Source organism: Epargyreus clarus, unplaced genomic scaffold (assembly GCF_041222505.1).
Source record: "Epargyreus clarus isolate Ecla_fem2 unplaced genomic scaffold, WU_Ecla_fem_2.2 ptg000008l, whole genome shotgun sequence".
Classification (NCBI taxonomy): domain Eukaryota; kingdom Metazoa; phylum Arthropoda; class Insecta; order Lepidoptera; family Hesperiidae; genus Epargyreus; species Epargyreus clarus.
In genome coordinates, this window is record NW_027332216.1 from 6,260,390 (window position 1) to 6,284,162 (window position 23,773).

The 23,773-nt window shown below is 34.1% G+C and overlaps 4 protein-coding genes across 6 annotated transcripts; 3 read left to right on the forward strand and 1 right to left on the reverse strand.

The window, feature by feature from the left end:
• The first annotated feature begins 2 nt into the window (after window positions 1-2).
• Window positions 3-1,410, forward strand: LOC140744155 (G protein-activated inward rectifier potassium channel 4). Its single transcript, XM_073075637.1, has 2 exons — window positions 3-67; window positions 337-1,410. The coding sequence occupies exons 1-2, from the start codon at window positions 3-5 to the stop codon at window positions 1,388-1,390; spliced, it is 1,119 nt and encodes a 372-aa protein (XP_072931738.1). The 3' UTR covers window positions 1,391-1,410.
• A 1,343-nt stretch (window positions 1,411-2,753) lies between these two features.
• On the forward strand, window positions 2,754-19,271 carry Hrs (Hepatocyte growth factor regulated tyrosine kinase substrate). Of its 3 annotated transcripts, XM_073075809.1 has the most exons (13): window positions 2,754-2,896; window positions 3,141-3,225; window positions 3,318-3,421; window positions 5,732-5,892; window positions 8,091-8,206; window positions 8,948-9,068; window positions 9,695-9,802; window positions 13,363-13,510; window positions 14,848-15,014; window positions 15,462-15,592; window positions 15,981-16,107; window positions 16,669-16,866; window positions 17,359-19,271. In XM_073075809.1, the coding sequence occupies exons 1-13, from the start codon at window positions 2,863-2,865 to the stop codon at window positions 18,790-18,792; spliced, it is 2,934 nt and encodes a 977-aa protein (XP_072931910.1). In that variant the 5' UTR covers window positions 2,754-2,862; the 3' UTR covers window positions 18,793-19,271. The 3 variants fall into 3 exon arrangements, with proteins under 3 accessions (XP_072931910.1, XP_072931912.1, XP_072931911.1); XM_073075811.1 differs by lacking the exons at window positions 2,754-2,896; window positions 3,141-3,225; window positions 3,318-3,421; window positions 5,732-5,892 and adding an exon at window positions 7,086-7,206; XM_073075810.1 differs by lacking the exons at window positions 2,754-2,896; window positions 3,141-3,225; window positions 3,318-3,421; window positions 5,732-5,892 and adding an exon at window positions 7,884-8,013.
• On the reverse strand, window positions 10,146-10,648 carry LOC140744269 (U6 snRNA-associated Sm-like protein LSm5). The gene has a single exon (XM_073075813.1). The coding sequence runs from the start codon at window positions 10,491-10,493 to the stop codon at window positions 10,206-10,208; it is 288 nt and encodes a 95-aa protein (XP_072931914.1). The 5' UTR covers window positions 10,494-10,648; the 3' UTR covers window positions 10,146-10,205.
• On the forward strand, window positions 10,915-12,751 carry LOC140744268 (targeting protein for Xklp2). The gene has a single exon (XM_073075812.1). The coding sequence runs from the start codon at window positions 11,055-11,057 to the stop codon at window positions 12,507-12,509; it is 1,455 nt and encodes a 484-aa protein (XP_072931913.1). The 5' UTR covers window positions 10,915-11,054; the 3' UTR covers window positions 12,510-12,751.
• Window positions 19,272-23,773: the final 4,502 nt, after the last annotated feature.

Consider the following 23,773-nt stretch of genomic DNA (forward strand, 5'->3'; position numbering starts at 1 on the left):
AAATGAGTCCAGGTGAAATTTTTGAGATAAATGGTGTATTATCAAAGAAATGCTGTCGATATAAGAGGTAAGCAAGTGATTAAAAAAATAAAAATACGTGCTAGAACCTACAATTTTACTTTTTGGATTGCGGCGAGGCTCACGTTAAATACATTTTATTTATCTATCTACCCGTAACAGTAATGAACCTATGCCGTGTTATATGTGAATTTACGCATAAATCGCGTTCCTACGTAGAACTCACCCCAATTGGGTACAACCATTAGCTACACTCTTGATTAAAAAATATCTGTGATCGTAAAATGATGACTAATATTTTTACACATTCCCTTACAGGCACATACGACAACGAAAATCGATAAGGCGACACGAAGAACGTGTCGTATTCAAGACAGGCGAATTCAATATCGAAAAATCAAACACGATCAAATACCACGAGCTTCCGGATTTAGTAAATACGTTTACTGAAGCCAGATGGAGGTGGACCTTGCTGTACTGTGTAATCGCATATGTGTCTAACTGGCTCATCTTCGCAATTATATGGTGGACGATCCTCTACCTACACGGTGATTTAGAAATAGAACATTTGCCTAGAGAAAATGTATCCACCGAATGGAAACCGTGCGTTCGCGAAATATATAGCTTTACGTCAGTCTTCCTTTTCAGTATTGAAGTCCACACCACCATCGGTTACGGCAAACGAGCCATCACACTAGAATGCCCTTCAGCTATGCTTACTATGTGCATTGAGAGTATCACTGGAAAAATAATTCAAGCCCTTATCATCGGAATAGTCTTCGCCAAACTGACCAGGCCAAAGAATAGGGCACAGACAATTATGTTCTCGAAAAATGCCATCGTAAATCAAAGAGAGGCAAACCTATGTTTGATATTCAGAGTGGGCAATACAAGAAAAGCAAGAATTATAGGAACGACCGTCTCTGCGTACCTAATAAAGTACCAAACAGAAGATGGAGACATGCTAAACTATGATCAGTTAGAATTAAAATTAAACATTAACTCTAGCGACGGGTTATTTGCATTTCCTATTTCAGCAGTACATGTTATCAACAAAACTAGTCTATTTTATAACATGTCTGCCAATGACATGCTTAAATCAAATCTAGAAATACTAGTCGTATTCGAAGGCATAATTGAATCAACCGGACAACTTGTACAAGCAAAATCCAGTTACGCCAATTACGATATTCTATGGGGACGACGATTCATTGATCCCATTTATTATCGTAAGCAGAAACAAGGGTTCGCCATAGATTACATTAAATTTGATGAAACGCATCGTATCAACACGCCTCTTTGTACAGCAAGAGAGTTACACAAGTACTATGAAAATCGAAATCAGACTAAAGTAATAAATTACGTATATTAAAAAGTAATTTACCTTGTTTCCGATAAGAGCCCATTAAATTCTTGTTATTTCAGAATCCATTGGCTTATATTTTTGGATATTTGGATGTAGAATTCGCAAAATTTTCCGAAGCTCCATAATATCGTGATGTATCGTTCTCATGGCCATGATTTGAATTTCAAGAGCAGTAAGTCTTAATTTCACTGCCGTTAATTGTCTTACGCACCGTTGTAAATCTTGATCTATTTTTGTAAGCTTTTTACTATTCACTTCCATATGTGCCTTGAAGAATGTTTCTATGGTCATTTTACACTAATATTAAATGCTTGTTTATTTAATTATGTGACTGTCGCGTTATGAGAAACTAAAAAACTGCAGACACACTTTTACTAGTAAAATTTGTGTGTAAGTACCACCTATCATATTTCGTTGTACGATAATGTTTACATTGATAACAGATACGGCAGGTTTGATATGAGAACTAAATTATTCACACCTTCCATGATATCATAAAAATATGACTTATATTATTTTATGTTTCTTCTTCTAATAAAGTATAGTGTACTAAGGGTTGAAGTAAAATTTTAAATTTCATACGAGTACAATCACCAATCAATGCAGAGTAGGTACATAATGAAACAGCGTGAATTAGAAAATATTGAAATAAAAATTGGAATTTAATATACCTCCAAGTAGATAAAAAAAAAAGTTTAAGGAATGAAATCGCTGGCACAGTTAATAGATATCAGAGTTTGGTGATAAAATGTATGAAAGCAAAAAGTATCGATAATGATCTATGTGATAAAATACTTGAAGGCCAAATACCTAACTAACTATTGCAAATACAACAAACGCATTAGTATATGGCTGAGTCGGTAGGATTTTAAAATGCGTACATTTATAGGGTGCCTATCAACCAGCTTTGATGTTCAAATTAAATGAAAAGATTATGTAACTATTTTTACTTATTTTTGCATTTAATACAAATTGTCAGTAACAAAATTTTTCTTTCATCACTGCGTCCATTCTTCGTTTGGAATATTATATTTATAACTTTAACCTGTACTGGAATGGCCACCCAACAATACAGGTCTGTGGGAATGTCCTATAACATAACATAATATCGCAAACAGATGTACAACAATTCGTATATAGACAATTTATCGGTAAAATAAAAAGTATGTTACTATTTAAAATAAAAGGACTAATTATTATTTTATGATATGATAATATTAATAAAAATATACATATCTAATAATAATTTTATATTATTGTAAGACTATTTATTGTAATAAGTACAACAGGCTGAAAGAAACATTTACATATTTAGAAAAAGAAAAACTATCTATGACGTCCAACCAATGCTACCAAACTACAGAAAAATCAAGAAAATTGACAAAAGTGAGCTGTCATTTTTGTGTTCATTGAAAAAGAATCGTCAGTGTTGATTTTCTAAAACAAAACTTTATCGTACAAAATACTCGTTTTAAAAGATGTTTCGAGCTAACAATTTTGACAAATTACTTGGTAAGTCTACTTATTGCGATATCATACTAAGTTTGGCTTTACAATGAATCATGTTATCATTTCGGTAATTTCCTTTTGAGATTTTTCTAATTTGCATTACTTTCTTTTTTGTTTTGATGTTGTTTACGAGAGAAACGTATCTATGTGCGTGAAAAGAAAGTTTTATATTATGTTTTTGTGAAATCTCAATGTAGGGTGAGCCCTTTGACATTATCTTCACTAATTGTGAAATCAATTGTTCTAGATAAAGCTACTAGTAATTTACGCTTAGACCCCGATTGGCCGACGATACTGCAAATTTGTGATCTAATTAGACAAAATGACTGCACGTAAGTATTTTACCACTCATATGCTGACTGATTGGTGACTTACTTAGTTTTGTTTTTTATATTATGTTTACTGTTTTTTATGTTGTTTTCAGCCCTAAATACGCAGTGGCAGCCGTCAAAAAGAAGCTATATTCGCAAAATCCTCACCAGGCTATGTTTGCATTGCTAACTCTTGAGAGTATTGTAAAAAACTGTGGTATGTATTAATATCATCACCGACCCATGTTTATCCCAACACCAGTTAGTATCCAGCCAGCCAGTTACCCAGTACGAGTCCTTGGCCACTTGGCTTTACCAGGACGGAAGGAGAGTAGGCTATCGTTTCCAACATTTAAAAAAATGTGGTTTGCTAGACTTCACCTTTTTTCTACATGTAAAATCATACTAACATAAATGCACATACATTACTCACTAAAAATATGTTTTAATATTTTCTGGTTAGTTTAGATAATATTTGTGTACTTTAAAAACAGTTACTTACCTAGGAATATTTTCAATGGTTTTCCTTCAATGTTATAATTTATTTTATGTAATAACTATTCAGAGAATTGGCTAATTTTTTGAAAGAACAATTGAAAATCATCTGATTATTCTCATTTTAACCATTACATAAATCACTATAGATTTAAAAGTATAAGTTACATTATAAATTATATACTTAAGGCTTTTTTCAACAGGCTCAGTTCTATATGTTGTTTATATATTTTTGGGTGTGAATATGACCTATCATTCCTATGAAAAACCTACAAGCGAAATATCTGTCTAAATTAGGATATGCCAGAACAAGGCTCAACAGAATATAATAAAAATATCCTATATTTATTTTCAACCCTATTACTATATAAATACCCGGGTTAATATGAAAGACTTCAAAAATAGGGCTTAATAACATTTATATGGATTGTTTGTTTACTTGTCTATTAAGAAGGACTATCTCAAAAATAGAGTTTAATAATTGTCCATGTGCAAGTCAAACCTGCACCCAGAGGGTTCTGTGCCACCACAGTTTTCTTTTGGAGTTTACTCCTTAAGAAACGATTTGAGTTATAAGGCCCGGTACGGAAATTTTATGAGGAGTAAAATCAAGTGTAACACGAAAAGTTGAGGCGTAACGGTAACCAAAATATGAATCAAGAGTGCTTTTATTAATTTAAAATACAGTAAGTTCAAATCCCATATGAAAGTAATTATTACAATAAAAATAATTAGCAATATATAAAACATTAAAACGTCATTAACTAATTTGTTTACATTTTTGCATAAATTAAGTTATAGGTTTGATCATTTATAAACACTGAAAAATATGAACATTGGCGCCATAATATGATTAACAATCTTTTATGAACGTTTTTAAAGAAGAGTAACATATAAAATCAGTAAGCAATTGAATAAGATATAATATTAGCAAAATAAGTTTTTAACATAAAGAGGCTTTTGTAAGTTACTGATATATTAATTTAACTTATAAAAATGGATGCATTATTGATCAGCACCATCTATCAACGATAAACGGGCAAAATCAAAACAGTATTATTTAATATTTATTACAGAATTATTGCTAATGAATTATGTTCAAAATAAGTTATATAAAATTAGCAATACGTTTTAAATGAATTCTAGAATTATAAAACATTCAGAAACAATCCAAATTACATATAATAACATGTTTATTGAGTCTCATATAAATTTCATCCGTAAATTGCAACAAGGATATTTTATAGATGGCAAAGAAATTATAATTATTAAGTTTTAAGTTATAAAACGTTTAACATTGTTTTAAATATAAATAATTATATTATATTAAAATTTACTTTAATATAAACAATTATATTAAGTTACCATTATAATATTTGGAACCAAAATACATAGATTGATAAACTTGCAAACTTACAATTTATAAAACTTGCTACTAGATGGCGCTATTTTATATTATTTTGTAACATACTTTATGTAATACGCATTATTGAAGTAATATAAATAATCCGAATAATTACAGATATATGTTTGTTTCTCTTATCATTTTAGCAGATGCGTTCATTTACCTACCCTTTTTCTATTCGATATATATCATAATTATCATTCGTAAGGAGTAAACTCCAATCGTGCGTCGTAGCTGACACACACACACACATTTTTTTTTAAATTTCTAGTATTTGTTATTATAGTAGCCATTGAGGTACATAAATTGTGGAAACTTTGAACTGTCTACCTATAATGGTTCACAGTTCAAAAAATATTGAAATATACCAGTTTGTTATATGGGGCCCCCTTTTTATGTTTAACATTGGTTGTTATAGTGGCAACCATTATATATTTTCTGTAAGAAATTCAAGTGTCTATTACAGTTCCAGAGATAGAGCCCTGTGACAGACGGACAGACAGTAGAGTCTTAGTAATAGGGTTCCGTTTTTACCCTTTGGGTACGGAACCCTAAAAAGTAAAGTATTAGATATATAATTTATTTTCTGTATATACATAATAAATGTTAATAAATTTCCCCTCTTAGGTTCTGGAATCCATGATGAAGTGGCAAGCAAAGCATTCTGTGAGATGCTCCGTGACTTGGTGAAAACAACTCCACACGAAAACCTGCGCACCAAGATATTGGAGCTAATACAAGCTTGGGCTTTTGCTTTCCGCAACACACCCAAATACAGAGCCGTCCAGGTAAGATTTATAGTATAGTCCACGTAAACTGCTAGTTTACTCTGAATAAAGTAATTAATCCTGTCGCCATAGCAAATTGTATGACTACACCTGCTCGCAACAACTTCAGAGTGGACTAGCAATTTGGTGTAGACTATGCAGTTAATATAAATACATAATAGTACTGCTTTATAGATTGACAGACTACAGATGATTGATGAATATATACATGTTTATATGATATACATTAAATTGGAATATCCAGATTCATTGTAATAACTTATCAATAATTCTATCAGCTTTAGCTCAGTCTTTCTTAAAAACCATAATGAGGAATGTATATGTTATATAATAATAAATTTAAGTAATTCTGAATTCCACTTTTTTAATAGCTTGATTTGTATGTTACCTGTCTATAAACAAAAGTAGGAAGGAGACTTTAACCTACTTCTAAATTTAACAATTGAATACTGCTTATTTGTGGAATTTTAATTAAACCATTTTGTACTGATAAGTAAGCCAGAGTTGAAGTGATCATGGAATCAGGAGATTCTTGAAGATGCAAAGTGCAGTTATTCATTAACATGTTTTTCAGATTTTCTCAATCAATACTTGATTATATGTCAATGTAATAAAATATCAACATAATATATTTAATACACACTGTCTACTCAGTAGGTACTATATAACTATCTGCATTTAGACCAATAGTGTCTCACTTACAGGAGATAAATAAATAATCAATCATATTAATAAGTAACATAGAAATGAAAAATAACAAAATAATGGGTCTATGTTTTGTTTCATAACACTGTTTAAAATAAATCGCTATTTTTTTCTTTGCTTATATTGTAAAAACATATTGTAGTATTGATTTTTTTTTAACGGTTTTATTATTTTTTGAGTATATTGTTTAACTCAAGAAAAGAATGGAAATATCCACCCATAAAACCTATTGTGTCACATTGTAGTTAATTATTTAGAAAACTCTAAAGGCCTCAAATTCCTTTATAAATAACACAGTTTTTCTATACATGTATCATAATTAGTACATCAGTATTTAATACTTTATAACACAGTATATTTTTATCACCTGCAAGAAGATTTAACACATTAGTGACACTGTGTACCTCTATTGATTTTCACCCTTAATTCAATTAGCTGTAGGGTGTTGGCCAGTTCTGAATAAGTATTCATTTTGTCATATCTCTCAGTAGTGTATACATATATGTGATGTTTTTGTATTTATATGTTCAGTGGTCTGTGTTTTGTGTATATGTTCAGTGGTCATGATTCACTCATTCTTCAATAATTTGAGCTGGTAATGTGTCAAAGGTATAAATAGATTGTGAATTGTTGATTTAATAACATCTAATCAGCTGGACGGCGATAAATTACAGTTAATGTGTAGGTACAGTGCAGTATTGAGTCAACGCCCTGATGTTTTGAAATCTTCCACACATTTTGTTATCTTTAATGCCCAATAAATATTGTTATTATATATACCTATGGTATATGCATTGTATGATATGTATTTTGTTGATATAATTGTTGAAAAATAACTAAGTATTGATTAAATGATACCAGGCTGTATACCCTGACTCAACATGGATTTGCTAGAATATTATCAAATATGCTGAAACACGTTTTATGTATCCATATGTTACCTAGGTTACCGTTGATTTGATACAAAAATAAAAAAAAAACAAAAATTAGTGTTATTGTTTAAAAAATGTCTAAATATTAATATATTCTGGTTCTGTCTAAATGCTCTAGAATGATAATATAATCAAATAGGTACTTTTCATAAATTCATATTATTTATAATCAATATATTTAAAATGATTTGTTGCAATAGTAAAAATTTGCTGTTACAAAAAGCATAGTGTTGGCATAGTTTCACGGAAAATACGGTTTTTACCTCACTAGCAGATTGCAAAGGTGTCATTGAATGCATGAGTCATGTTTACCTCAAACCCAGCAACAGATTTTGTATGTTATTTACTGATTCAGTTTTTATCTTGATAGTGAAACAAGGCTATAGCATTTCATTGTTCAGTTGTTTTTCTTGTCTAAGTTGTTTCGTTGCTGTGTTGTACAAAGTTGTAAATACAAATTCAGCTTGAGTTTCATGAGAAAATGGTACAAAACCAAATTAAAGTGAATAACATTATTTTTTAAGTAGTGAGTTGTTGTGTTGATTGTGGTTTGTTCAACAGGACACAGTGAATATTCTGAAGGCTGAAGGATACAAGTTTCCACCGTTGAAAGAATCTGATGCAATGTTCTCAGCTGATACAGCTCCTGAATGGGCGGACGGAGAAGTCTGTCACAGGTATGTTTACATATAGACCTACTGAATATTTTATACAAATTTTCCTGAATTATGTTTACTCTCATCGTTTGTTTAAAAGTTTTTGTCTTTGATAGTTTTGTGGTCGTAGTGGTTCAAAATTCATCTCCTGGTGGTCCAAGGAATTTCCAGACACCAGTGTTGAACTTGGGATATTCTAAAATTTAATGATCACTTATTTGAATGCTAGAGGATAACATCATGAGGAAATTATGCCCCAGATTTCTCTAAGAATTACTCAAGAGTGTATAAAGTCTCTAACTCAGGGCCGGATTTAAGGGAGGGCAACCGGGGCAGCAGCCCCGGGGCCTCCACTAAAGAGGGACCCCCACAATACAGACGTCGGATTTTTTTTTAATTCCGACTAGTAAACACTAGTAAAAAAAAAATCTTTTCCTTTGACATTTTTTTCGCTGTTTTACCTGTATCAACAGTACTTTGTACAAACATGAATACTAGAAGAATCTATCTGCGTTTCACAATAAAATATTTATTGAAAAACTCAACTGAAAAATTGTTCATTTTATTCGGAAAATAATTTGGGGCCAGGGGGCCTCCACTCCTTTGTTGCCCCAAGGCCTCTAGACCTCTAAATCCAGCCCTGCTAACACTCTAGGCCAGTGTGGCACACTGAAGCCTAACTATTCAATTCATTTATGACACTGGGTTAACATTCCGTTTCTTAGTGAACTTTATCTATTGTACGAATTGTATTTCGTCCAGATGTCGCGTCGCCTTCAGCTTGATGGTGCGCCGCCATCACTGCCGTGCGTGTGGTCAAGTTTTTTGTCAACAATGCAGCTCCAAGACATCTACTCTGCCAAAGTTTGGTATAGAAAAAGAGGTGAATAGTATAATTATATAGTTATTTACTCTTAAACATGACATAAGTCTTGTCTATTATGTTTTTTAATGTTCTTCAACTTGTTTTTATTGTCAATGTCTACATTTTTTGTGGTGGAAGGAATCACATGCAAATAATGAAATGGTTTTAATGTATGTATGTATGACAGGGTCGTGCCAATGTCAGTTGTTGTGTATAACATGATAAATGATATTGGTTTAGTCTACATTGGACAGATTCTACTTTGGACATCATAGTCTAGCATAGGCAGATTCTACTTGGGGCAAATTCTATACTGGACAGTTTCTTCATTGGACAGATTATACTTAAGACAGATTCTACATAAGACAGATTTTGAAAAAATAAATTAGAATTGTATACGATGTCTATTGTATAATCTGTCCACTGTCGACTAAGCCATGATATTTATGCAGGATAAGCGATATTCATGATTTTATTTTGTATTTTGATGAGAAAGAATGTTTTTTGTATAATTATGGAATACTATACTATACTGGAGTTTGCCTTTGGTATTCTTCAATATCATATCACAGGCATGTATCAGTATAATATATATGTAGACACACATTCACAAATAGTATTCAAATGTTCAAGTATGTTAATAGGTGAGAGTGTGCGATGCTTGTTTTGACAAAGTGAGCCGCCCGCCATCTTCTTCAGCGAAACTGGAAATTGCTGACACCTCCAGCGACTATGGAACAGCACAACCACAGGTATGTAAATTAACAACATTTACCTCAAGATTTTTATGTAATTAAGTTTGAGATATTGAATTTCAAGTACTTTTAGCAGAGGCAAGTGTTTTTTTTTCATCATTTGTTTCTGTTTTATAAGAATGGAGATTACATCTATGGCATGTTTTTCACCTATGAGTTATAAACATGAAACATATAGTTAATTTGAAAATTCTAAATTGACAAAAGTAAGTTATTTCATAGTTTCCGGGTTAGGCTTGGAGAATTTATTAGCAAATTATTTCGCTACTAATCTTGAATTGCGTCGTATCGGCGTGATTTATAAGGTTAACTACGTGATTACAATATAAATAAAAACAAGTTTTTGTTTACACTTACAATTAGTTTATTTTATTAAGATTAGCACTAAATAATGGAATTTTCACTGTCCCTCGTAAGAATCACCCGGCATTTCACCGCCGGGGACCAACATCGCAATATTGTTGCCGTTTAGTAAGATTTGATCCAACTTAGTTATCTTCCTTCCCTCTGGCGTCGATTCGTATTCTGTGACGTCGTCTAATAGCATATTCACAAAGTCGTCGAAGCCTTGCAGAGTTCCGACCATTTCCTTGTCGTTTTTCATGATAATGTGAATTCGCGATCCTATACATTTGTCTACGAGCTCGAGTGGTAACAAAGTGTTCGGATTTGGTAATGCTTGCGACATTTTGAACTAATTTAGTTCCGGATATCGTGTTATTTTTGTAAATATAAGCAATTGAACAACCACAATTTACTTTTGCCGTGTAATAATAGCATACATTAAATTTTATTACTCAGCACTGCGCCGCTTGGTAGATTGTCAATTTGACGTTACGTCAACAACTTGACGTTTAGTTTTTTTTATTACAAATTTATCGGAAGGCAGCCATTTTACTTTCGTAATTCATAACAAAAATCGGTATTCTTTTATTACATTATATAAATAGCATGAAGTAAATTTTATATCCAATATAATTATAATATTTTTTGCAAATTAGTTTTATCTTGGAGTAAAATTAAATTTTACTTTATCTCATACAGTACTTATCAATGCTGCCAACTGCCTTTGTCCATGGCAACCGTATACGGATTTAAAACGAGATATGACTTTGACAACTGTTTCAATTCAAAGTTTAGTACCTAAAGCGTTAGTTCAAAAATAACGACAAGATTTACGATTGAGGACAAGAAAGAAGACAAAAATTATTATTCGACGAATTGTTTGGACAGTGATTATTAATTGAAAATGGCTAGGAATCATGTAACAAATTTCCGCGGTGAATTACATTTTACGCCAAGCGGGAAATTGCACATTAAGGACGAACCAATCACACCTATTGATGATGATTTTGGTGATCACAACAAACTCGATAGTTCTTTTCAAAACGAATATGGATCGATGAGAAAGTCTTTATCTATGAATGATATAGCAGCGATCAAAGAAGAATTCTTAAATTTACAACTTCACGATGACCAACAAGACATCTATCAGAGGTATCGCAAGCCCGTTGAAGCCACTCACGAGCTGTCCAGAACTAAATTCGTGTCGATGGCGGAGGCAATATATCACTATCAGCGGGACACGCCTGGCCGTTTCCATTCTACACGTCCGAAAACATTCCGATCGAACGGCGCCACTGGGCCTTCGGGTCTTACCGTTCCACAGTCACCGATGCTGCGCTGTAAGGCACGCGCCAGACCTCACCACATCCTGTCACAGAAAGAGAAAGAAGAGATGGAACTAGAAGAAATTAGAAAGTTCAAGATTAAAGCGAATCCTATACCTAAATCTGTCATTGAGGGCAGTAAGAACTTGCCAGAAGTCCACAGAAAACCGATAACCGTTCCGGAGCCATTTAAATTAACAGAAGTGCACAAGAAAGCTGCACAGTCGCCCGGGCAGGTCCAACAATTCAAAGCTCGACCGGCTCCTAAACATATACTGGAGAAACCACAGATCCCCATTAAACCACCAGTGCAAGTAACCAAACCACAAACACCCAAGTTTCACTACAAAAGAGCCAATTCTGCTGATCATCTTAAGGAATCCAATAGAAATGAGGTTGCGAATAAACATGCGCATAACCATACACAGAAAAATGCGGAAAAAACAATGCAGCGACATGGACCAGTGAAACCAGAACCATTCTCATTTGAAAAGCGTGATGAAGAGTTGAAGAAACGTAGAGAAGAACGAATTAAGCAACAAATAGAGGAAGAACGTAGACTTGCGTCCCAATTCAAAGCGCACCCCTTGCCCGGTGCCGTCAAGAAGCAAATGCGATGTGCCACTGCTAAAAGTAGCGCCTCAAATACCTCTTCCGAAAACAAAGAGAACCATGTAAAGTTTGAAGCTCGTCCACCCAATGTGCTCTATAAGGAACCGTTCAAACCTGTCTACCAACCTTTCCACATAATCAAACCAAAGCCATTTGATCTGACTACCGAAAAACGGGCAGCGGAAAGAGAAGAGTTTGAACGCTTACTTAGAGAGAAAGAGGAACAAAACGAGAAATTACGGAAGGAGAAGGAACAGGAACAGCTTGAAGCGGAAGAAAGAGCCAAGGCTGAGTTAAGAGCCAAACTTATACACCACGCGAAACCTGTGCCCGTAATGGTTCCCTTTGTACCGGAAAGATCCGTGGCTCCGTTAACAGTACCGGAAACGCCAAAGTTTGTTAGGCGATTGAGACAAAATTAGGTTGTCCAACCTAACACCCTTTTGTAAAACTTGACATTGTGAACTTAACATTTTACTATTAGATATAAATTTACATTTAGACTGATATTAAAATTAGGGTTTGATATTTCGATTTATGACATTATTCATTGTTAATGATTCTTTTTTTTTATGATATCTTCCGTAATCCTCATAGTAATGTAATATAGATTATAATCTTACTAGTAATTAATTAATAATATAATAAAATTAATGCCATTTCATCAGTCTTTTATTTTTAACAAACTTTTTTTCTTGCCTTGTGAGGTACAAATCTTACTACTGAACTTTATACCAGTTGCAATACCAATCGAGCTGAAATTTTGCATATACATTTCATGCAATATGCAATTATCATCATGCATGCATGATTAGGTTAGTCATTGAAAGTTCCATATCACATATAATTATTTTTTATGCAGTTCTATGATATAGCTAAAGGGTTATTTGATAAGAATAAAAAAAAATCTAAATTATTATATGTAATTATATTACAAACAAGCAACTTTCTTACTTGTATATCTTGGCTAAGCTAAATATGAAATTAGGTTATAACTTCTCATTTAAATATTTTCTGTTTGAAATACATATTATTATCGTATATCCAAAGTGAATACATATCCAAATAAAAATAACTATAATATTAATAAAAAACATACACAACTAGTAAATATAGAAAATTCTTACTTTACATTACAACAAGAAATAAATAATAATATGCACATTATGTATCACATAGTCTCAAATGTCAAAAATAGAAAGCCCTACTGAATTTTACCTTCGACTAAGAAAATTACAAACTTCAATGCTATCTTCTTAATGTTTACATTACCAGAAGCGACCAGGGAAGTCAGCTGAGGAGCTTCAAGAAGAAGAGGAATTACAGTTGGCTCTCGCCTTAAGCCAGTCTGAGGCAGAACAGAAGGAGAAAGAGCGACGCTCGCGATCTCATATTGCACCAGATACTTCTCTACATCCAACAGGTATTTGTTTATTGTACGAAAGTACCAACAGGTACACATTTAATTATTAATATTTTACTACAGTTAGAATATAGTGAAAGAGAGGTTAAGACTTTCTTAATGGGGAGTCTATTAGTTTCTTAGACATCTTATTTTTTTTAATTATGTGCATAATGTAGATTAATAAACACACTAGAGACATAGGTAAGACTTATCTATGAATAAAGATTAGTAAACTTGCTTTTATGGTGAAGGAAACCATCACGAGCAAACTACACGCCTGAAAGTTCTTTAAAAAAGGTATACAAATCGCAATTGAGCAGGACTACAGGCTAAATCTATTTGACTCTAAAAGAACACTGGGAATAGGCCCAACAGTAGGACAAAAATGACGATGTCTTCAACTAGGACACAACCAAAGCAGTTTGTGTTGTTTTAAAGTTCACAACAAATTCGTCCACAATGAATTGCTTAGTGTTTAAAAAATGCAGCAACGTAAATCTTTATATATATATATATATATATTTCTTATGTGCGTGGGTATGTCACTGTACTCCTCCTAAACGACTGGACTGATTTTGATGAAATTTGTTGTGTGTGTTCAAGGTGACTTGAGAATGGTTTAGATTCACAATTTAGTCCGTCGGAAAAGGTTTTTTAATTATTTTTTAATTCGTAAGTAGTTATAGAATCGAAAACTATACATTTGATCAAGTGATGATCTTTAGCAAAGTCGTTGTCCAAGGTCGTGGGCTACGAGGGTTTGGGAGTTGGTAAGACCGATTTTCGACAGATGGCACCATTGTCATTCCAATGCAGGTATAATTTTTCTCCGTTTTATGTATGTCATATTAATTCTTTAAAATGCGGGCGAAGCCGCGGGCACCACTAGTATTGTATATAATCGAAACAGTTATCTAAATGTGTAATTTGAAATGTTCAACTGTCCTTTGAATCTCAGGCCTCTTAAAGGTGCAGGTCTGGTTCACTGTTTACCTGGTTTTATAAATGTATTCGTCACATTACATGCATGTCTGGCGAAATGGGAATGCATTTAAATGATAACGTTGTTTTTACGAATTGTCTTTAAAGTATTCATATACACAAATTCTCTAAGCTTATTTAGTGTCAGAACTAAGAAATGATATGAATGATCATCGATATTGGGCGGCAGTACTATTAGTTAATATTTGGTACACTTGACAATCTTGTGCTTTAGAAACACTTCACCGCCACACTATTTTGACGCAAATTACGATCATTGGTATTGAATGGCCGATTTTGATCATCTACTTTTGCCGTTGACTGTACATATGAAATTATATATTTGTCTTATATATTTTTTTCTATATCCCCAGTGTCCCCAACGCCGTCGTCTGTGAGCGCTTCGCCGGAACACAGCACCACAGCGAGCTCGGAGCTCTCCCGGTACCTCGACAGGAACTATTGGGAGCAGAGGCTGTCACGTGACACCGCCGCCGCACCGACTGCTCCATCATCCCATGGGACGCATGAGTCCACTGAGGTATTACTTATTAGGCACTATATTGACCATTATGGAAAGTCAACATACATTTAATTACACTACATACATACTATTCAACTTTATTATGAATGTAAGGTTACAGAACACTTTGTGGTTAATAGAAAGTGTAGTCTACATGATGACAAGTGGTCAATGCTGCCCCAATATACCTAAATTTGCATCATTTAAGATTAATTGAATTAAAGTTGCTGTTTCTGAAATAGTATCTCACCTTGTTGCAACCCCGGAAAACTAAGATAGAACACCTCTTGTAGTGTGTTTAAAAAAAGTAGTAAGTTGAACACTGTAGCTCTTCATACTGTCGTAACCATACCATTAAGAATTCCTAGTCCAAACAAGACATACAAGTAGTAAATATTTGTGACGTCATTGATGACTTTATAGTGTTAATTTTGTTATTTTTAACATAAAAAATATATATTTTAGGACTTCATAAAGCCGCCAACGAAACAATCCCAAGAGGACGATGCTGAAGACAAGGAAATTGACGAGTTTGTTGAATCTCTCAAATCTCAAGTGGAAATCTTTGTCAACAGAATGAAAAGTAACTCCTCACGGTAAGTTTTACTTTGGGAATTGTATTTGTATAAGAGCAATTTAGAAACATAATCCTAATCATGTTGGCAATGTCTAAATTATAAAATATGTTCTAACTTATAAAATATGTTCTGTCTACACCAGTAGTCCTTAACGTTTTGAGCAATTGAATATTCAGCATCTATAACATAACAAAATTATTTTTTAACCAACTTCGAAACGTAGGACATTCTGTATTTAGCTGAATGTATTTTTTTACACAAATGCTTTACAAGAAATCAATCTCGAACCATGCATGGCAAAACGGTGTGGTAAACGTAATGTTGTAAGGAGCAATTGTTTGCAGTTTATATTTTTAGTTTATTTAAAAATAAGTGAAGTTTAATTGAATGTATTTTTTAATTATAGCGGCCGTTCAATCGCCAATGATACGTCAGTGCAAACGTTATTCATGAATATAACAGCGATGCATTCTCGATTGCTACGATACATCCAGCAGCAAGATGACAAGCGTGTCTACTTAGAAAGTTTACAGGTTAGTGTAATTGAGGGTCTAATCTTTTTTTATAGCGTCTTAATAATTTCGATTAAGTTTTGAATATTCAGGGCCATAAGATATTATGGAGATTTTCAATAGTAACATTTCCAAACAAGGTTTTGCGTCTGACGCGCAAAGGATTCCGAGTTTAATCCTTGGCCAGACAGATATCTGAAAGATGACTTTAGTTATCTATTCTGGGTGTGGGTTTTTATGTAGTGTCATTGTGTATTAATGGCAAGAACAATGAGGCTATGAGTGTCAAAGCCCTATCTTTTAGGCAGAAATACCTTGCTTGGCAGGCGCACCCTGTGGTGCAAAGGATTCAAACCACAGTACTATATTTAACTACACATTAAATACATTTTGATGGTGGTGATTCGATTACGGCAGCACCACCGCATCTATTTCTGCGTAATGACAGCAGTGTTAGGCGCTGAGTATAGAAATAATTGTACATATTATTTCTTTATATGTGTTTGTTTATTCTCGTATCTGTATTATGTGTGCATAAATAATAAATAAAATAAATTAATTAAATAACTCTGTGACTCGCAGGACAAAGTGAACCAGGTGCGCGATAGCCGTGCTGCTCTGGACACGTTGCGCGCGGAGCACGCGGCGCGCATCGCGCAGGCGGCGGAGGCGGCGGAGCGCCAGCGGCAGATGCAGATGGCCGCCAAGCTGCAGGCGATGAGGAAGAAGAAGCACGAGTACCTGCAGTACCAGCGGCAACTCGCGCTGCAACGGGTGCAGGTTTGTGTTGCTTGTTCAAAATATTTGTCAATCACTGAAGCATTTTTTCCGTTTTTAAAGAGATTATGCATTATTTGTGTTATATAATTTTGTATAGAGAAATTTAATTTTAAACTCAAATGGAATTACTCTACATATTTGTACATTAACCTTGTATTTTATAATCTTTTAAGGCGTCTATTTATTACGTATGGCGTACTCGCCTATCATTGTGGGGATACGACCTCTTATTCTGTACTTGTTATCTTTGTAAATTGTTATTGTGTTTTCTGTGTTGGTGAGCCTTAAATAAATTATCCCTATTTGAATACAAACAAAACTGTGACACCATGAATGTGCGTCAGGGTTTTATTAGTTGAAGTTTTACTTTAAATATCTGTACTTAGTACCATTAATAAATGTAAAGTGAAATAATATAAAGTGAAATGTAATGTAGATCATCTACATGTTTGTGACAAAATAAAAATTTTAAATTCTTTTATTATTTCACAGGAACAAGAGAGAGAAATGCAGATGCGTCAAGAGCAACAAAAACATCAGTACATGATGTCTGCCAACAGTGGATATTACATGCCCGCTGTTTCAATGCACCAATTTCAACCTGGCTACCCCAATCAACCCATGTATGCTAATCCACAATTCCATCCACAAATGGTGCCCCAACCAACCACAGATGGATCCATCCCCATGCCTGGTCAACCACAAATGTCACAAGCTAATGTGCCCATGACATTGAATCAGATGGGCACCATGTCTCAATCTATGCCACAAATGACAACCTCATATTCCATGTCCACTCCCGGTGTGCCAATTAGTCAACCATCCATTACTGCGCAAGCGCCACTGAACCAGCCAAACTTACGTCCAGCGATCGGACAACAAATCCCGATACAACAACAGATGATGATGCACCAAATGCGCATGCCAATGCAGCCTGGCGTTCATCAAATGATGCCGCCGAATATTGCGAACGGATTGACCGGACAACCAGGGCAACAGAATCCTCAAGCAGGGCAACTTCCAAAACAAAATATACCTAATCAAGGTCAGCAACCTCAAGCACCAATGATGCCTCCCCTCGCCATGGGTCAACAGATGAATCCCCATAACCCTATGCTTATGCAAATGCAGAACATGAGAATGCCGTTAATGCAAGGAAACCAACCTGGAGCTAACCAACAAGTGCCTGTAACAGGTTACCAATTGAACATGAACCAGCCAAATCAACCAAACCAACAGACAAGCTCACAGATGCCTAACATGCAACAACCACCACAAATGCAGGGACAAAATATGCAAATCCCAGGTCAACCAATGATGCAGGCTCAGTTACCAGGACAGGCACAGAACATGACAATGCCCAACCACTTACCTCCTACAAGCCAAGGTGTCTTACCTCAGGGTCCACAGACACTACAGTCACAGGGTCCTCATCCCCAACAACCTCAGCAGCCTCAAATAACGCAAGGTCAAAATATCCCCATGCAAGGTCCGCCTTTACAGGCGCCAGGCCAGCAAATGGTTATGCAAGGACACCAAATGCTCCCCCAGGGTCAAAACATTCCACAACAAAACATGCAAGCTATGAACCAAGGCCAACAGATGCCCCCCAATCAGTTAGCTGGCCAACAACAGATGATGCAAGGGCAACATATGCCTCATCAAGGTATGCCTGGCATGCCCCAGCAGATGCCTCAAGCGCCACATATGCATGACCAGATGCCACAGCAGATACCTAGTCAAGTGCAGCAAATGGCTCAACCCCAGCAAATGCCGCAGAACATGCAAGCCCAACAAATGAAGATGCAACAACAAAACATCAATAACGGCCCCACTGGACCACCTTCTGTGACAAACCAACAAGCCCAAACACCTGTTAAGTCAGAACACAATAATAATACAGCGGAACTAATAAGTTTCGATTAAAATAAACGCCTTAACGCTTAAAGATTTATTTAAAAAAAGAGTTATATTAAATAGGAAAAACAAAAGATTCTAAACTTAGATTAAACTCATGTAACAATTTTAGCAACAAAGTAATTGATTATTTATGAGAAGTTCTTTAGCAAAATATTGACAAATTTTCACAACATAGCTTCTTTCTATTTGTGATAGGAATTTATTGACATAGAGAAATTCAAGCAGACATTATTATAATATCATCACATTTTCTTTTCTATTCACACTTCCTATTTGTAGTAGCCAATTTAGTATTTAGTTAAAAGGCCTTGTAATCTATGTAAATGTGCATACATGTATAATATTTCGTCGTTAGTTTATTCAAATATTAATATAAAAGTATAGAAATTATAATATTTTGGTTTATTTCTTTTGCAAATAATTGTTTTGTAATATTTACATATAAGTTATGATGTATGATATTACCAATAAAGATTGAAAAATAATTTGCATTTTAATTTTTAAGCTTGAATAAAAGTTATGATAGTATAACCACATGTTGGTGAACTTAGCACAGCATTTGCCAGCAGAGCACTAAAAAATGAGAGTTCTATTCGCATGCACATGAGTTCTATAGTTCCTGATAGTTTTCAGGAATAGTTCTGGCGATTTCACGGAGATAAAGCAGAATGAAATAATGCTCTGCTAACTTCACACAGCAGAGCATTTTCTACAAAATTGAAAAAAAAGCTATTGATTAGTGTAATTAGTTAATACCTGGAGTTCCTAATAGTTTTCAGTGATAGTTCTCTCGAATAAACTTAAAAAATAATTTATTGAATTGAATAAATTGACAAAAATTTAACCAAAAAAAATCAGCAAAAAGGTTATTTAAGAGTGGAAACTCGTCGATTTTGCAAAGCCTAGTAATAAAATGATACATTTGTACAATAACTGACCCTGGAACTCACACTAAAGTGCCAGCAGAGCATACTAGAATAGCAAAAATCGAATGGATTTTCGACAAATATTTTTTTTCAATCATGTCTACGTAACCAGATAGCGGGAGCTCATCGGTTTTATATAGACCAGTAACATAGCTACAATTTAAAAATATAACTAATCCCAGAACTCACACTAAAGTGCCAGCAGAGCATACTAGAATAACAAAAATCGGATGGAGTTTCGACAAATATTTTTTTAAAATTATTTCCACGCAACCAGTTAGCGGGAACTCATCGGTTTTATATAGACTAGTAACATAGCTACAATTTAAAAATATAACCAATCCCAGAACTCTCAATAAAGTGCCAGCAGAGCATACTAGAATAATAAAAATTGGATGGATTTTCAACAAATATATTTTTACAATCATGTCCACGTGACTAGATAGCGGGAACTCATCGGTTTTATATAGATGAGTAACATAGCTACAATTTAAAAATATAACTAATCCCAGAACTCACACTAAAGTGCCAGCAGAGCATACTAGAATGGCAAAAATCGGATGGAGTTTTAACAAATATTTTATTTAAATTATTTCCACGTAACCAGATGACGGGAACTCATCGGTTTTGAATACACTAGTAACATAGTTACAATTTTAAAATATAACATATCACAGAACTCACACTAAAGTGCCGGCGGAGCATACTAGAATAGCAAAAATCGGATGGATTTTCAACAAATAATTGTAGCCAGTAGCCAACAATAAATGTATCTGGTTACGTGGACATGATTGAAAAAAATATTTGTCGGTTTAGTTATATTTTTAAATTGTAGCTATGTTACTAGTCTATATTAAACCGATGAGTTCCCGCCATCTGGTTACGTGGAGATGATTGAAAAAAAAATATTTGTCGAAAATCCATCCGATTTTTGCTATTCTAGTATGCTCTGCTGGCACTTAAGTGTGAGTTCTGGGATTGGTTATATTTTTAAATTGTAGCTATGTTACTAGTATATATAAAACCAATGAGTTCCCGCCATCTGGTTACGTGGACATGATCGAAAAAAAAATATTTGTCAAAAATCCATCCGATTTTTGCTATTCTAGTATGCTCTGCTGGCACTTTAGTGTGAGTTCTGGGATTGGTTATATTTTTAAATTGTAGCTATGTTACTAATCTATGTAAAACCAATGAGTTCCTGCCATCTGGTTACGTGGACATGATTGAAAAAAAAATATTTGTCAAAAATCCATCCTATTTTTGCTATTCTAGTATGCTCTGCTGGCACTTTAGTGTGAGTTCTGGGATTGGTTATATTTTTAAATTGTAGCTATGTTACTAGTCTATATAAAACCGATGAGTTCCCGTCATCTGGTTACGAGGAAATATTTAAAATAAAATATTTATTGAAACTCCATCCGCTTTTTGCCATTCTAGTATGCTCTGCTGACCCTTTAGTGTGAGTTCTGGGATTGGTTATATTTTTAAATTGTAGCTATGTTTCTAGTCTACATAAAACCGATGAGTTCTCGCCATCTGATTACGAGGACATGATTGAAAAAAATATTTGTCGAAAATCCATCCGATTTTTGTTATTCTAGTATGCTCTGCTGGCACTTTAATGTGAGTTCTGGGATTGGTTATATTTTTAAATTGTAGCTATGTTACTAGTCTATATAAAACCGATGAGTTCTCGCTATCTAGTTACGTGGACATGATTGTAAAAATAAATTTGTCGAAAATACATCCGATTTTTGCTATTCTAGTATGCTCTGCTGGCGGTTTAGTGTGAGTTCTGGGATTGGTTTTATTTTTAAATTGTAGCTATGTTACTAGTCTATATAAAACCAATGAGTTCCCGCCATCTGGTTACGTGGACATGATCGAAAAAAAAATATTTGTCAAAAATCCATCCGATTTTTGCTATTCTAGTATGCTCTGCTGGCACTTTAGTGTGAGTTCTGGGATTGGTTATATTTTTAAATTGTAGCTATGTTACTCATCTATATAAAACCGATGAGTTCCCGCTATCTGGTTACGTGGACATGATTGTAAAAATATATTTGTCGAAAATCCATCCAATTTTTGTTATTCTAGTATGCTCTGCTGGCACTTTAGTGTGAGTTCTGGGATTGGTTATATTTTTAAATTGTAGCTATATTACTAGTCTATATAAAACCGATGAGTTTCCGCCATCTGGTTACGTGGACATGATTGAAAAAAAAATATTTGTCGAAAATCCATCCGATTTTTGCTATTCTAGTATGCTCTGCTGGCACTTTAGTGTGAGTTCTGGGATGAGTTATATTTTTGAATTGTAGCTATGTTACTAGTCTATATAAAACCGATGAGTTTCCGCCATCTGGTTACGTGGACATGATTGAAAAAAAAATATTTGTCGAAAATCCATCCGATTTTTGCTATTCTAGTATGCTCTGCTGGCACTTTAGTGTGAGTTCTGGGATTGGTTATATTTTTAAATTGTAGCTATATTACTAGTCTATATAAAACCGATGAGTTTCCGCCATCTGGTTACGTGGACATGATTGAAAAAAAAATATTTGTCGAAAATCCATCCGATTTTTGCTATTCTAGTATGCTCTGCTGGCACTTTAGTGTGAGTTCTGGGATGAGTTATATTTTTGAATTGTAGCTATGTTACTAGTCTATATAAAACCAATGAGTTCCCGCCATCTGGTTACGTAGACATGATTGAAAAAAAATATTTGTCGAAAATCCATCCGATTTTTGCTATTCTAGTATGCTCTGCTGGCACTTTAGTGAGAGTTCTGGGATTGGTTATATTTTTAAATTGTAGCTATGTTACTAGTCTATATAAAACCGATGAGTTCCCGCTATCTGGTTATGGGGAAATAATTAAAAAAATATATTTGTCGAAATTCCATCCGATTTTTGTTATTCTAGTATGCTCTGCTGGCACTTTAGTGTGAGTTCTGGGATTAGTTAAATTTTTAAATTGTAGCTAAGTTACTAGTCTACATACAACCGATGAGTTCCCGCCATCTGGTTACGTGGACATGATTGAAAAAAAATATTTGTCGAAAATCCATCCGATTTTTGTTATTCTAGTATGCTCTGCTGGCACTTTAGTGAGAGTTCTGGGATTGGTTATATTTTTCAATTGTAGCTATGTTACTAGTCTATATAAAACCGATGAGTTCCCGCTATCTGGTTATGGGGAAATAATTAAAAAAATATATTTGTCGAAACTCCGTCCGATTTTTGTTATTCTAGTATGCTCTGCTGGCACTTTAGTGTGAGTTCTGGGATTGGTTATATTTTTAAATTGTAGCCATATTACTAGCCTATGTAAAACCGCTGAGTTCCTTCCCCCTGTGTACGTGAAAATAATATAAAAAAAAGTTTTGTCGAAAATCTTTCCGATTTGTACTATTCTAGTATGCTGTGCTGGCACTTTAGTGTGAGTTCCTGGGTCAGTTATTGTACAAATGTATCATTTTATTACTAGGCTTTGCAAAATCGACGAGTTTCAACTTTTAAATAACCCTTTTGTAGATTATTTTTTAGTTAAATTTTTGTCAATTTATTTTATCAATAAATTATTTTTTAAGTTTATTTCGCGAGAACTATCACTGAAAACTATTAGGAACTCCAGGTATTAGCTAATTACACTAATCAATAGCTTTTTTTTCAATTTTGTAGAAAATGCTCTGCTGTGTGAAGTTAGCAGAGCATTATTTCATTCTGCTTTATCTCCGTGAAATCGCCAGAACTATTCCTGAAAACTATCAGGAACTATGGAACTCATGTGCATGCGAATAGAACTCTCATTTTTTAGTGCTCTGCTGGCAAATGCTGTGCTAGTTTCACGGACACGGTTATACCTCCTTTTTGAAGTCTGTTAAAAAGTCGAAATTGAACACAACCAATGGCAATAAATACGCGGTTAGCAAACATGTTTGTAACGAATTGCATGTATAACAACATTGTGCTACACACATAATAAAAAATTTATTGACGAACTGTGCGTTTGCCATACAAATTTGTGACAAGCAGCATGTTTGGCGAAGAGCGCG

Excerpts from the sequence above, each read along its gene's own strand:
- LOC140744155 (XM_073075637.1), top strand. The coding sequence starts at position 3 with ATGAGTCCAGGTGAAATTTTTGAGATAAATGGTGTATTATCAAAGAAA. Across the intron at positions 68-336 it reads AAATGCTGTCGATATAAGAG|GCACATACGACAACGAAAAT; the intron begins GTAAGCAAGTGA and ends ATTCCCTTACAG.
- Hrs (XM_073075809.1), top strand. The coding sequence starts at position 2,863 with ATGTTTCGAGCTAACAATTTTGACAAATTACTTG. Across the intron at positions 3,226-3,317 it reads ATTAGACAAAATGACTGCAC|CCCTAAATACGCAGTGGCAG; the intron begins GTAAGTATTTTA and ends TGTTGTTTTCAG. Across the intron at positions 13,511-14,847 it reads TACTTCTCTACATCCAACAG|TGTCCCCAACGCCGTCGTCT; the intron begins GTATTTGTTTAT and ends CTATATCCCCAG.
- LOC140744269 (XM_073075813.1), bottom strand. The coding sequence starts at position 10,493 with ATGTCGCAAGCATTACCAAATCCGAACACTTTGTTACCACTCGAGCTC.
- LOC140744268 (XM_073075812.1), top strand. The coding sequence starts at position 11,055 with ATGGCTAGGAATCATGTAACAAATTTCCGCGGTGAATTACATTTTACG.